At 41.3% G+C, this 15,639-nt stretch overlaps 1 protein-coding gene across 1 annotated transcript; it reads right to left on the reverse strand.

The window, feature by feature from the left end:
• Positions 1-471: 471 nt before the first annotated feature.
• LOC127612601 (CD209 antigen-like) lies at positions 472-9,163 on the reverse strand. The gene is made up of 6 exons (XM_052083329.1): positions 8,969-9,163; positions 7,147-7,245; positions 6,254-7,048; positions 4,455-4,597; positions 3,325-3,434; positions 472-1,660 (listed from the first exon to the last, which is right to left on the reverse strand). Exons 1-6 carry the CDS (start codon positions 9,072-9,074, stop codon positions 1,525-1,527), a joined length of 1,389 nt encoding a protein of 462 aa, XP_051939289.1. The 5' UTR covers positions 9,075-9,163; the 3' UTR covers positions 472-1,524.
• Between the last annotated feature and the right edge of the window lie 6,476 nt (positions 9,164-15,639).

Here is a 15,639-nt window from a genome sequence, read left to right on the forward strand (position 1 = left end):
TTTTCTTCATACGCTTGCCTAGGAATCGATCCTGAATGTCTCACGTCGTTTTATTGTCGTTGCTGTAACCTCTGACCCTCGCTCTTGCTTAATGAATAGCAACTTTAAAACTTCCTTAATCCCCGACTTCACTGTCGATGAGTGTTGTGCACATACTGTATAAATCTTCCAGAACAGATCTAACGTTTCAGGAATTCATTTCCTCTTAAAGCACTTGAAGAACCTGGCATTTTAATGAAGATTTGTTCAATAAAGTAGGCAGAGAAGGTAAAAAGTGGGCAATACCCAAACGTACAACACGGCATTCTGCTCATGCGTATGCTTACCAGGAGGGGGCACTACTGGCAAGAACAACGCTAAACAAATCATGGCATGCTCAATCAAAAACATGAATGCCTTCTGTTGAATAAGCCACACCTAGATGTAAGAGAAAAAATATAAACCGTTTTTACATCAAAAACATTAAATATGGCGGACGCCACTTGTATTACCCCGGAGAAGATGGAAAACCAAAAAACAACATGAGCAAAGAACAAGTTCAGGATACATTGAGGTGACGTCTTTCTGGATTTATATTGGACGTCAACAATCAGTCTTTGCACACATCAAATATTGCTATAGTGACAGTATTCGCTCCGAGGTTAACAGAAACATACACACAATTCTCAGTTTATCATAATCATTTCGTTTTTTTTTTTTGCACTTCTGAGTGAAAGCTAAATGTCATTGTTTTTTTTTTTAACTGCACAAACACACAGAATTGGAATCACAGTCATTTCGCTTACAATAGACAACTTCATGATAAACATGTTTTCAACAAATCAATAAATTATATGAATATTATTTTCTTTATGCCTTAGCTGAATATATAATTGTGGTAGCAATGCCACAATTTGTTGTTTATGTATTCTTTTTTTTAACACTTAGCTGTGACACTATGAAGATCATTGTTGCTTTTGTCCAGTAAGACTGAAAAAGACTAACTGGACACAGGAAGGCCGGAGCTGGAATCGAACCCTGCATCTCTGCTCTGTGAGGCAGACATGCTAAGCAGTTGCAATGGTAGAGAAGAGAGTTAGCCAGCCACATGTGGTGCCCAGCAATGTTATGCCACACACCGGGCTTGTGATTGTGAAATACAAACAAATGATTCTAAATCCAACACATCATCATTACATTATTATTACATCAAACTCCAAGTCAGTAACTCCACTATCACGGACGCAGGTGATGGAATCAACATAGGCAATATGATGTTTGACTTTTGCAGAATGTTAGACTTACTACACACTCTGGTGTGTGCAACAGAACATCTGCTTAAGTCTTTGGGAAAATGCGGTCCAGGCAAGATATAGTATAAATGGGGAACAACGTCATTTCTAGTTGCTCCACCCTGACTGTGTACTGTCCATGAAGGTGCCAAAGTGACACGCTTAAGTCGATGGGATGAGCTGTGCAGCCAAAAGTGTTGCAGCCGTGTGCCTTTTCTGTCTTCCGCAAATGGGAGAATATGCCCCAAAGGATCTACATTTCACAAACCCAAAATTTCTGTGAACTACATTTTTCATCATTCCATTCAGCGTTTCCTGAACTACGATACCAAAACTCCCCGCAGTCCTGGTTGCCATTGTAACTGTTTGGTTGTCCATCAGCCCAATACCTACAATGTTGAGAGAAACAAAAAATACATGTAAATATTTAAAGAGGGAGAGAGAGTCAGAAAGAGATGAACAGAGAGTGTGTATGGGCGGCCCGGTGGTCGACTGGTTAGCGCGTTGGCCTCAATTGCAGGGTTCAATGACGGCTCTGGACTTCCTGTGTGGAGTTTGCATGTTCTCCGCAGGCCTGCATGGGTTTTCTCCGGGTACTCTGGTGTCCTCCTACATTCCAAAAACTTGCATGGCAGGTTGATTGGGCACTCCAAATCAACCCTTGGTGTGATTGTGAGCGTGAATGGTTGTTCATCTCTGTGTGCCCTGCGATTGGCTGGTCATGGACTAGCCCGATGACAGCTGGGATACGCTTGAGAATAAGCGGATCAGAAAAAATATATACATATATATATACTGTGAAACTCCTCTGAAACGAAACCTACATGGGCGAAAATACCCCCTAATGCGAAAAAAGGCATCAACATCATTCCCACTCTCCTGCCCCCCCCCCATACAACGAAAAAACACCCTGTTGCATTATACGAAATATTTTTCTCTGCTCTTGCCAACAGTGATCTCTACTGCTTCATTTGGAAACTGCAACAGCAACCACCACACTGGTTCACACAGCTCCAAGTTTCCTGAACGCAAAATACTCGCAGCTGCTCTGCCATTGGCTTACCGACCATCATCCTGGCCTCCGATTGGCCAAGCGGGACCTCACTATGTGTGTCGATACTGTAGCTAGATCCGTGGAAGATTGATCAGCTCATCGGATACATTCCATTCTGAGTAAATTGCTTGTGGCTCGACAAACGGTCAAATAAACGAACGTTTCCTGGAATGCTTTACTTGTTTTCATGCTAAAAACCTCACACTAACTGGACCGCTAATTAGAAAGACGGCAAGTTCCATCGCGCTAACTATGGCCACCGTGGACTACAAAGCATCCCGTGGCTGGCTTTAAAAGATCATTGCATGAGGGGAGGTCGAGTTAGACAGTAAGATGGTGGAAAGAAAAGCCACCGTGTCCAGGAAGTATTTGTTATTGTTCGATTCAGACGCAGCATGAACGTTGCATTGCTAAAATGGCTACAAAACGGACCTTTTGGATGTCAATTAGCTAAGACAAGAAGCGCTCTGACGCTTGAAGAGACGGTAAATGTGTTTATATCCGAGATTAAATTTGCTACAGTGAAAACCCCCCTGTTGTGAACATTTTCTTGCTGCAAACATGATTTCGTTGTAGAGGAGTTTCACTATATATACAGTATATATATATATGGTACTGTTCAGAAACTGCCAAACAAACCGGCGGCTTGTTTGTGATGTTGAATCACGTAGTGGAACAACATGGGAGGAGGGGCAAAGTATGCCTGCTCAGTGCTGAGACAGAAGCGATAAATCTGGCAATCGGGCTATCCCCTATTTGACAAGAGCGAAACTGAAACTGCTCCATCAATCTCAAATTGCGAATATTTTACCAATATTGCGACTGACTCTGCAATATCAACATTTGGATGGATCCTGTGAACCGTGCTTCAATAAGCATTTCAGAAATGACATCGACACACGGGTCAGAGCCTCGGCACCATTTGGCCAATCGCTAACCTTGGGTTGTAGACCATCGACAAAGCAAAATGTTTTTTTGTTTTTTTTTTAATATACTTACTCTAGGGTCAGTGCGGTCCCATCCACCCACTTCCATTGACCCTCTACTCCCTCGTCGGTCAATCCCATCCAGACCTCTTTGTTATTTGAAAAGAAGCCATTAATAAATACCTAGAAAAAGAAGGGCAACAGTAATATCATTAGTTTATACGTCATATAGCACTGTCCAACAAAAGGCCCGCCAATTCTTTGTGAAATGATGGAAACCAAATCAAATCTGACACATGGCGAAGGGTGAGTCTTTGGCTTCCAGGTTATAGAACATCATGCGTTTTCATCTGACAAATGACAATGACCTGTTGTGAGTTCTTTGCTGTTAGCTCTTATTTTGAAATGGTTATGGTTTTGTTTCCTGTGCTGGTCTTTGTCTTTGTTTTCAGAGCTGACCGTGCTCAGGTGTACTGAGCTCCTCGCACAGCTGTTCCCCATTACTTCTCACACCCAGTATTGAGGTTCCGGGAAGACTTCCACCTCACTCAATGTCTTGTCACATCTCATGCACGGAGTGTATACATGCACCTTCTTACCAGTATCCCCCAGTCTTTTCATCATTCTGAGTTTTCTTTTTTTTCCCCCAATGTTTTGTTGTACATTATATCAAGTGGGTCCTCGGGATTTTCTTTTAATAATGTATTTTTGAGAGCTTATTCCTTGCGCTTTACGTTTGCACTCATTTCCTCTTTGGTCTTTTTACAGCCTCAAATGTCTAGATCTCAGCCATTGCCATGCCCAGTCTTACTTTGTTTCTTTATTTCGTAAAGTTTGTTACTTTTCACTCTACTCTCATCACTCAACCCCTGTCTTAATTTCTAAAAAAAATGACCTCTTCAGACAAGTGTGTGTCTGAGCTGTATCTCTGAATCTTTTGTCACAGTTAAATTTGCGCTGAGATTTTATGGATTAAATTTTCATTTTGGCGCACATATTGTCTTTTTATGTAAAAAGGTTTTGGGCATTTTATTTTTCTTCTTCTCCCAACTATACAGTGTATTGTGACCCTTGTTGCTTGCTTGCTGTACTTTTTTTCCAAACACTTTTCACACAAGTTTCCAGTAAAACACAACTCTTTAACCATGCGATTCACTGAGCGTCAAAGAAAGAAACGTGTTCGAGAGTACAGAATGAACCCACCATTTCTGCTTTGCTGTTTATGATGACCAGGTCGGCTCCCTTTCCTTGACAGTAGTTTCTGCTCAGGTACCATGTCTTCTTGGAAGTAGAACCGAAGTAGCAGCTGTTCTCAAACTTCTTCCAGCCGCTTTGGCACACCTTGTCTGTCATAGAATATTTAGAAAAAAATATAAATAGAAGTATTGCAAACATTGCCTTTAACTTACCAGTAATTACTGTCCAAACAATGAATCCAGAGATTTATCAAACAATGAGAAAGTGACCAGTAGTGTGGTCATTACACGACAAGGAATGTTGTGCAAATGACACATGTTTTTTGACGTTTTGGAATCAGCAGTTTTTAAAATTAAATCAGATGAAACCGCATTCAAACGGGTTAATTTGGGGTTACCATTAATTAGAATGGGTTTAAAATATCGTATCAAAATCGGCTTCATCGTATCAAATTGTATCATTCAAAAAAGTGATGTACCGTTCGACTTTGTATCGATACGTATCGTAAACACACTCGATTACATGCACATACAAACGTACCTTCATATAAGTGTATTAAAATGTACACATACCTTCTCGTTCATACACATTCGTGTGTGTGTACGTAGCATCACACCACTGACGATTTATTGTCCATCACTCCATTCGGCAGTGTTTAGAAACCATCCTATGCGTTTTTAACAATCTTTTAAGCTCCACTTACTTTAAATACTGTTGTTGGGTACCCCAGGGGTCCATAGACTGCGAGTGGCTAGGAGGAAAATATGTGCGCCTCCAAAAGGCACAGTCTATGAAAAGCATTATGTCTGATAAACGTGATCGATCGGCTGCCTGCATTTGTCAGCCACTGCCACTGTAAATGTCCTTTTTTTTTTCTTTCTCAAAGGAATATCATGAAACCTAACATGGTTAAGAGTGTTATTTGAAAAATGGCAATACTTAGTGGTGCCATTTGGCATTTTGATAACAAAATGGATGAGAAAACAAGCCAAAAATAACAGTGGCATGTTGCACCACCCATCATTGTGATCACGTGCCTGCCCAAAACTGGTTAAGTGTGTGTCATTTTAAACCTTTTTCCTGGAATTAACATTGATATTTGCACTTTTTTTGTTTGTACACACTGCCTAATCTAATGATGGACAATGTTTTTCTTTTTTTTTTGGCTGGTGTGTTGCTTTTATCATGAACTGTACACTCAACATATTTTCAGCATTTTTCCACCCCCTTTTCATTTCCCTTTCTGTGAATACATATTTACATAAACAAATATTTTCCCGGGCGGGACGGTAGTCCAGTGGTTAGCACGTCGGCTTCACAGTGCAGAGGTACCGGGTTCGATTCCAGCTCCGGCCTCCCTGTGTGGAGTTTGCATGTTCTCCCGGGGCCTGCGTGGGTTTTCTCCGGGTGCTCCGGTTTCCTCCCATATTCCAAAAACATGTGTGCCAGGCTGATTGAACACTCTAAATTGTCCCTAGGTGTGAGTGTGAATGGTTGTTCGTCTCTGTGTGCCCTGCGATTGGCTGGCAACCGATTCAGGGTGTCCCCCGCCTACTGCCCGGAGACAGCTGGGATGGGCTCCAGCACCCCCCCGCGACCCTAGTGAGGATCAAGCGGTTCGGAAGATGAATGAATGAAAAATATTTTCCCAGGGTGTGCACCATATCTATACATCCATACTCTTTACATGTAATGTATCCGCACACATATGTCCTTTTCACAATGTCTGAAAAGGGATAGAAAGTGCAACGGTTTCCTTTTCCTTCATAAGTCGCTCGATACTATAAGCAATGTTTCAACATTACCTTTTATCGTTGCGTTCAATCTTGTGACGGTTGCACGCAGCGCGTCAACCTCAGCACTCATGTTGCTGATTTCCACCCTCTGCCGGTCTCTCTCTGCCGTCACATTTTTCAAGCGGCTTTCAAGAAACTTTTTCTCTTCAACTGTGGAATTGTAGGAGGCCATCAATTCGTCCGTAGCTTTGGCCAGTGTGGTGTAAGTGGCCTGCAGAGTTTCTTTTTCCCACGTTAGGTTTTGGTGACTGCTCGCAATGGTGTCTCTCTCATTGGAGGAGGAGGTGTATCGCTCCTGTAGATGCTCAATATCCTTGATCAGAACGTTGTAACTCATTTGCAGCTTCTCTTTTGACCTTGTGACATTGTTGAATTTGTTCTGCAAATTGTCTCTCTCTTTAATCACAGAATCGTAGTTGGCCTGTAAGACATTTTTGCTCTGGCCCATCGATTCGTATTTTGTTTGGAGTAAGTTTTTGGCAGTTGACAAGGCATCTTTATCAGTCTGCAACTGCTCCTGACTGCTCTTCAGCTGCTCAAGATCTTTTTTTAGAGCAGCATTACTGGCTTGCAATTTGCTTTGACTGTCTTTCAGTTGGTTTGCCTCCGATTTCAGTAAGTTGTTGTTAGTTTGGATTTGATTTGTCCTTTTAGATATGAAGTTGTAACTTTGTTGTAAATGCTCGTGGCTGACTTCTAGATTCTTCTTCTCGTTTTGTACGCTTTTGAGTTGGGACTGTAGTTTGTCTTTCTCCCCTCCAACAACTTCCAATTTCCTCTGATTGTCTTTGCCCACTTTCCAATCTGCCACAGAAAACGGAAGACGTATCAAAGTTAAGCAGTCTTACACTGTTGGCAAACTTTTCACATCTGTTGCATGTTTAACAATAAGGTAGACTCACAGTGGACAGATTGACCGATGACCGCAGTCACTAGGGCAACACACATCAACCCAAGGATAAGCGTGGCAGCCCTAAAAGGGCTGTTTCTCAATGCATAAACTGGGGGAAAAAAGCACATGACACTAGATTTGTTATGTGACATTTAGAATTTGTCCATAGAGTCAGGTATTAATGCAAAGGTTACTTTCCCTGGGAGGGCCGTTATGACTGAAACCATATAAAGAAGTAATGAATAACGGTTTATTCACCTATTGTTTAAGTTACTGTAATGAGGGTTATTTATTACAAATAAGAATTTGAATATTTTGCTTGTGATTTTAGGAAGCATCATGAAAGTTAACATCTTTGATTTGCTTTCGCAGGCCATGGAAAATGATCTGGCCCCCAGGCCTTGAGTTTGACATCTTCAATGTATTCACGCCTCTGATGGGATAAAACATTGTGACCACTTGCACATTACAATTGTATCAATCCCGAGTCCTCACAAATAAAATATGAAATTTCGGGTTTGTTTCGAGCTCGGGCCTGCAAATCAAGTTCATGGGTTGGGTCAGGCTGGATTTTTTTGGCCCGATCTTACCTCTACTTAGCATGGCTGCTACGGCTCTGCTTCCTTGTGACAGTATACATAGACCCCATTTGGATACATCATTCATATGACACATCACAAGAAATGCACTCACTGGCCCATGTGACCAAATTGCTGCAGTGAATGGAAATGTGCGATGGCTTTAACCGAGTAACGGCTGCATGGTAATCCTGATTTTAAATAAATAAATACGGAGAGAACTAATGTGAATTTGAGGACACATTGATCATAAACATTTGGAACGTGTTGTCTTGTATTATTTTGTCATTTTATGTTAACTTTTCTTTTGGTGGCAGCGCGGGCACCCACAGCGGCTCCTTTTGTTGTATGTTGTCTTGAGAGGGAAGAAGTTTCATCTGTGCTGTATGTTGCTCAAGCAGCACATTTGATAATAAAGTTGGACTTGATGCGTCTCGCGTTGCTTCACAATTGATTGAGCGAGAGGTGCCCCACCCCATCTTGCCACTGAGCGGCGCGAAAGAAACTCACAGGGCTAGTTCAGAGTTTTAGTACCGGTACTTGTTTCATGGCTGTTGCCATACCTGCATTGCATTTTAGAATTTTCCACTGTTCCTGATTTGACTTGAAGTTTTGGACTTTGCTGTTAGAAGGCAGTGTTCACTGTCTAATGGGGTCAGAGTTGGAAAATCCAGGTTCAGCAATCCAGTAATAATAGCGCATACAAATGTGAAAATTGGCTGGACGGAGAAACAAGTTTACCGTAATATATGATTTGAAGGTTTCATTCTCGCAAAAACCTGTGGTCAATCCAGACTTGTCACAAAAAGTTTGGGATACTGTATTCTCTTATTCTGCTTTTGGACATTAGTGCAGGATGAACCTAAAATATATATCGACCTTTATTCGGAATTTCAAAAATCTATTTTCTGTTTTACTAGCAATTGGTATTTTAAAACTGTCCCGTGGAGATTCATTTATTTGTTTGTATTAAAATCCATTTTCAAAAGCAACAATATAAAGAACGTATGAAAAAGGTTCTCCTGAAAACTGCTGTCACTGCAATCAAAATTTGTCTCTATTGGCTTTATCTTTACAATACATGATAACAACCCTAAAAAGGTGAACCAGACGACGGGAGTAATAGTTTTAAGGTGAGGAAAACCTTATTTCACAACTCGTATATGGAAAAAAAAAATCTTAAATGTACATAATATGTAAAATTTTATGAGCATTTTATTTATCAAGCATAGCAATGACCTAGAATTCTGTTACCTGAATATTTAAGCTTGCTGCCATTCATGATCAGATGCTTGTAGCCACCATTCCCATCATCGATGTCCATTGCTGTCTCCGTAGAAGTTTGGTACTTCACAGTCATTTTTGCGTCTGCTTCCTCCTTATTGTTGATGTAAATAGTTGATCCGGGTACAAGTTTTTGCTGTATGAATATATATGATGACTGTTTTAAAGTGCTATATGAATACAGTTGAGTTGAGATATAAGCATTAGCATTTGATTTTTAGCACTGTCAATTGCATGTAAGATATAAAATAAGAAGACTTACCCCGCCCCTTGCAGTGTTTATAGAAATTCTCTAAAGTAGATTTGGCCACACTAAGTGAAATTAGAGCAGTTTGTCAAATTGTTCCTTAGCAGTGTTGTCAATACGAATCATAACCACACTTCATCCGTTGATCTATCCTGTGTCTGTGAGAAATAAACCAGTTTCATGCAGAAGAAATAGATGCAACTGCACAGCAACTCGGGCACTATTTCACAATATGAAACAATATCAGGAAGAAGAGGTTCAACAAACCACAGAGATGCTGAACGTGCAGCTTTTATCGCATCATACTTGGAGGGAAAAAAAATCAGTCCCTTGGTTCACTTTTTGCAATCTGTGTTACAATATTTCTGAGATTGCTGGTTGGATGGACATCAATTTCAACATGTATATCCTGATATTATGTAAAATTCCAAGAATTAAAAAAAAATCTAGATTGAATTCTACAAACTAGGTACCTAGCAATAAATGCATATTTAAAAAAAAAAGTCTATGAATCCCTTTTCAAAAGCCATGATTTTGCAATGACACCAAGATAAATCATTTAAACATTTTCAATATCATTGATGTCATCTGTAACCTGGACACTTTAGCTGTACAAAACTTAATCCCTGCAATGAGTCCCAAACTCTGACATTGGTTGTACAGGGACTGACCATATCATATTCGGGGATTCGGTGCCCCATACTCCCGAAGCAACCTCCACAGAACTCCCCGAAGGAGATGGTCAAATGCCTTTTCCAAGTACACAAAACACCTCGTTAGTTACCTGACAAACTGGCAAAAATGTCAAATTACAGCTTCTCCTGGTTCATGGTGACCAGTGATTTCAGTCTACAATTTGTCGGTGCGGTTTTCTTTAATAAATATTTTTGTCGTATATGGAATCCAAAGACATTCTACGGTTCTGTGTGAACCTAACACAAAATTTGAGAATGCAGTAAACACGACCTCTCTAAAATGAAGTGAAACTTTTAAAATGGCTGCGACACCTCTCTTATTTCTTGCCCTGTTTCCAAATGTGCAGTTGTAGTTGGAGCGAGCTGCATCAAGTAAAGGTGATGGTGCTCAGCCATATCTCTGTTTAAAATAATTATTCTATCATTCATTCATGAATCTTCCGAGCCGCTTGATCCTCACTAGGGTCGCGGGGGGTGCTGGAGCCTATCCCAGCTGTCTCCGGGCAGTAGGCGGGGGACACCCTGAATCGGTTGCCAGCCAATCGCAGGGCACACAGAGACGAACAACCATCCACGCTCACACTCATACCTAGGGACAATTTAGAGTGTTCAATCAGCCTGCCACGCAAGTTTTTGGAATGTGGGAGGGAACCGGAGCACCTGGAGAAAACCCACGCAGTCCCGAGGAGAACATGCAAACTCCACACAGGGAGGTCGGAGCTGGAATCGAACCCGGTACCTCTGCACTGTGAAGCCGACGTGCTAACCACTGGACTACCGGGCCGCCCTTAAAATAATTATTGTTATCCAAAATGAAGTCATTGACTTGGTGTACTGTATCTTACCTGCTTCGTCCCTATGATCCGAATAAGAATTATTATTATTTTTTTTTATTGTGACAGGCATACTCCTTGCAGTGCTTCAATAAATACTCAGAAGCTGCTCTCTCAACACTTGGGGCCACGGGGCGTTAAGACCGTTAAATTGGTGTTAAAGAGCTCCATAGCACTGGAACAAATTGAAGTCTTTGGCACACTTCCTCCATTAATCCATCCCGTGTTTATGAATGTGAGAAATAAACCAGTTTCTGATAGAAGAAACATTTGCACAACAGCAACTTAGTCACTGTTTCACATTATGAAACACTGGCAGGAAGAAGCGAGTTTACAAACCAGAGATGCTGAATATGCAGTTGGAAAAAAAAAAGTGTGAATCAGTTGGTCAGCTTTTTCCAACTTGTATTTTTCACACAAAGAACAGAGTGTGGCGCATAATGGTGTTATGCGGGGCATTTGGTACGACTATTGTGTGTATTTTATTCATCCGTTTGGAACATCATCATGTGCACTTCCAATATTTTTTAATATGAACAGTTGGGGAGATTATTTTTTTATCCACTGTTGAATGTGTAAGTTTGCTAATTTATAAAGAAAATAAAAAAACTTGAAAATGAATTTGGAGACTTGTTTGTAAATGCGTTATCCGGTGCTGCCTTGAGATAAGAGTGATCTCACTTATGGGTATTTTCAAGATACAAGCCATCCTTCGGCCGATATTTTTGCTTTGACTTGCAAGCGCAAACTTGAGGTATGAGTGGATGGTGGCAGCAAACTCAACTCACTTCACCATTCAAAGTATTGATACAAATGCTAAGGATCTGAAGGCCAATCTCAAAGCATCTTGGGCTACAAAAACACCCGAACAATGCCAAATGCTGATCACGTCCTTGCCATGTCACCTTAGTGCTGTCATGAACGCAAAAAGAGGCCCAGCATGTACTGTGGTCATATTTCCTCAAGACACATTTTCAGAATAACATTTCTGTGTTTAAAATCCTCTCATGTTGGTCACATGAAATTTTGTGAAACACTGGATGGGTTTTTTTTTGTATGTTTCTGCCATAATCATCAAAAGTGAAACAAATAAAGGCTTGCAATATTTCATCTCTGTCGTAAAATCATATAACAAACAAATTTCCCTTTTTGAAACAAATTATTGAAATAAAAGGACTTACCCTTGACATAAATTCTTTTGGGCATATATATATGTATATGTGTGTGTGTGTGTGTGTATATACAATTTTTTTTAGATATATTTCATTAAACAGTAAAAGACATGAGGAAAAGGTGGAAAAACCTTTGTGAGCGTTGCACCAAGGAGAGGAGGGGATTAAAAGGAAAGAACAGCACTTCAGAGCCTGAAATTTTTTAGTTGCGTACAACATACTTCATGAGAGGAAAAGGGGCCAGCAAAGGGAGGAAGTGATATGTGTTGATGGAGTTGGTAAGGAACATGATGTGGCTGAACTTTTTTTTTCTGCTGAGCTTGGCTCCTGACCTCCATGAACTGATGGATGGACTTTTACAAAGTTTTACTTAAAAAAGTTGCTCAACGGTTTATTTGATAGAATGTAAAATATGTTGTACACTTTGCGAAGACAAATTGAAAAATCATATTAATTGCCTGTATGTGGTGTATCATCTCGGAGCAAAATACCCTCCTCAATTTAGTTATCACCCCACTCACTTAGTTAGGTTGGGGGCTTGCAGGTCAACTTTGCTGGGGAGCAAAACTAAACCTGCAAAGTAGAAATGAGAAGTTTTGAGAATTGTTTTCTATGAGAAGAATATATGAAAGCTAGATAGCTATTAGAACATTCCATCCATCCATCTCTCAGACTCAAAATATACTTTGTACGCACTGATTTATTTTTGTTGTTTTTAATTCAAGTAAAACAGAGATAAAGTGAGTGAGGGAAAGAGAAGCGCATTTTCTGACAGCGTAAGAGTACCCTGCCGCAAAGTATACCACAAACCGATGTTGCAAAAATGCCCCATTGCCGCTGGACTCTAATGCTTCCATGTTGACCACCCTGAAGTGATAGCTTGTAATCTACAATGGCCAGGAGGACGATGGAGTAAGTGCCCCCCTTGTAGTTGAAAAAAAAAAGGATTTTGCTCGTGCCTGGATGACAAAGTGTTTGCCATCCAAGGCTCCCAAGCAAAAGGGGAAGTTTCATCGCTTCCTGAAACCCTGAGCTATTTCCTTCCAGTCAACACTCCTCCATCAGGCTATTTCAAATCACTCCACAGACCGCTGGGACAAAGCCTGCTGAGATAGGCATGCGGCAGTGGCATTCATTCATTCATTCATTCATTCATTCATTCATTCATTCATCTTCCGTACCGCTTGATCCTCACTAGGGTCGCGGGGGGTGCTGGAGCCTATCCCAGCTGTCTTCGGGCAGTAGGCGGGGGACACCCTGAATCGGTTGCCAGCCAATCGCAGGGCACACAGAAACGAACAACCATTCGCACTCACACTCACACCTAGGGACAATTTAGAGTGTTCAATCAGCCTGCCACACATGTTTTTGGAATGTGGGAGGAAAACGTAGCACCCGGAGAAAACCCACGCAGGCCCGGGGAGAACATGCAAACTCCACACAGGGAGGCCGGAGCTGGAATCGAACCCGGTACCTCTGCATTGTGAAGCCGATGTGTTAACCACTGGACTACCGGGCCGCCCGGCAGTGGCATTATTATGCCTATTTTAGTGGGGCTGCGGGCCGCCCGTGCTCTAAACATTCTTGAGCACCTTCGCGAATGATTTGGTTCAAAACTGCATTTTTACATTCTCATTTGCATTACCAAATAATATCTGGGCGGCACAGTGGGAAACTGGTTAGCACGTCCACCTCACAGTGCAGAGGTTCAGTGTTCCATACTGGCTCCGGCCTTCCTGGGTGAAGTTTCCGTGTTCTCCCAGTGACTGAGTGGGTTTTCTCCAGGTACTCCGGTTTCCTCCCACATTGCAAAAACATGCATGGCAGTTTAAATTAATGGAATGGTCTCGAGGTGTGATTGTGAGTGTGAGTGGTCGTCGGTCTATGTGCGTCCTGGCAACCAGTTCAGGGTGTACTGCCTGAAGGTAGCTGACCCTTGTGAAGATAAGCAGATTAGAAAATGCATAGATGAGTGTGTGTGTGTGTGTGTGTGTGTGTGTGTGTGTGTGTGTGTGTGTGTGTGTGTGTGTGTGTGTGTGTGTGTGTGTGTGTGTGTGTGGATTCAATTCTACTACCATGTTCAATGTACAAACTTTTCCAACTCGGCACACTCTCCACACATACATAAACATTTCAAAAAGTCTCTTTCCTATGCTTAGCTCCTCCCCTCAGACACCAACTGCTCCAATTAGATCTTTATTTACTGTACATGTATTTTAATGCAGAAGCATTTTAACCAAAATTCATAGAAAAATGTTTCCACTTTGTTCATGGAAAAGTCATGGAAAAAAAATATTTCAGTCACTTCACCGCTGAAACACGTTATTTATGTGGTTCGTAAGCTTATGTCCATGTAGATGGTGTGTCATGTTCACCTGCAGCGTCTCTCACTAGTGTGAGCGTGTGTAAGCTTCAAACCACAGTAATGTTCCCCAGCCCTGAGTGATGGAGCCGCTCCATCACAGGTGTAAAATGATGATGAAATTTGGAAATCATCTTGGTATCTTTTTTTTTTTTCAAAATCAGAAAACCATGGCATTAGAACAGGGTTGTGTAACTTTTCGGATCCATTGTGTTAATTTGTAATTCAAACGTTTTGTATTATGGGGATATCCTGCAATTTAAGAATGTTTCTTTGCTTGTTGCCATGCTTTGTCATGATTCGGTTTAGGCACCAACAGGTGGCACTGTAGGGCTCCCCCGGCAGCTGCACACCTGTTGGTCATTTGGTAATTAGTTGTATAAAAGGACTCCTGCCCAAACACTCAGTGTGAGGTCATTGTGGCTTCTTGCTACTGGCTTGTTTGTTTGCTGAAATCAGGTGTGTTTCAGTCATGTTTTGGTTGCTGTTATGTTTTATTTTCAGTCATGATTTTTGTTTGCTACTTTGGACTTTGTTTGTTTAGGATTTAATTTTCTGTGTTTTATCAATACACTTCTTCAAATACACCCTGCTCCTCCCTTCTGCCTGCTTTTTGGGGTCCACCACCACCTTGCTACGTGACATGCTTTGAATGAAGACGCCACATAGATGAGCACTGAAAATGAATTGTTTCTCTGTTAGCGCAAGACTTAGGGGCTCAGGAGCATCATCCATATCCCTCGGTGGTACAATGGAAAGGAGCCAATGCAGGATCATTTATACACGGTGATGACAGAGTGTGTGTGTGGCAGTGAGGGAGGGGTGTGTGTGTGAGGGGAGCAGGAAAGATCGTATATAGAATGACACAGATGGGGAAAACTCCATAAAAGTCTGGTGAGATAAAATAATAATCCACATTGGCACAGCCTGCACACGCCTGTGACATGAGGGTGGGATACGTTGGATTCTATATTTAGCCGTGATGACGCGGGTGAGCCGTGATGCATGGAAAGAGATCCAGGAAAAAAAAAAGTGTGAATGGAGAAAGGGCGACTTTGCTTCACCACGGGCAGCAAATAAGATGGAAAGAAATGGAAATTCAGGACTTAAATGAATATTACGTGCATGTACAAAAGAAACTTTTGCGGAAAGTAGCAGTTACATCCAAGAGTCAATTAGTAATGAAACCTAGTCCTAAAATTCTTGCCTTTTCTTTGACTTGATTTGCTGTTTTGTTTCATTTTTATATTTGAGTTTGAAATTACCTTTTTTGCTTGTTTGTTTTCTTAAGAAAGTATAATTCATAAGAATTTTTGTGATTGACTGTCGTGT

This window comes from Hippocampus zosterae, chromosome 13, assembly GCF_025434085.1.
Source record: "Hippocampus zosterae strain Florida chromosome 13, ASM2543408v3, whole genome shotgun sequence".
In the NCBI taxonomy this organism is placed as follows: domain Eukaryota; kingdom Metazoa; phylum Chordata; class Actinopteri; order Syngnathiformes; family Syngnathidae; genus Hippocampus; species Hippocampus zosterae.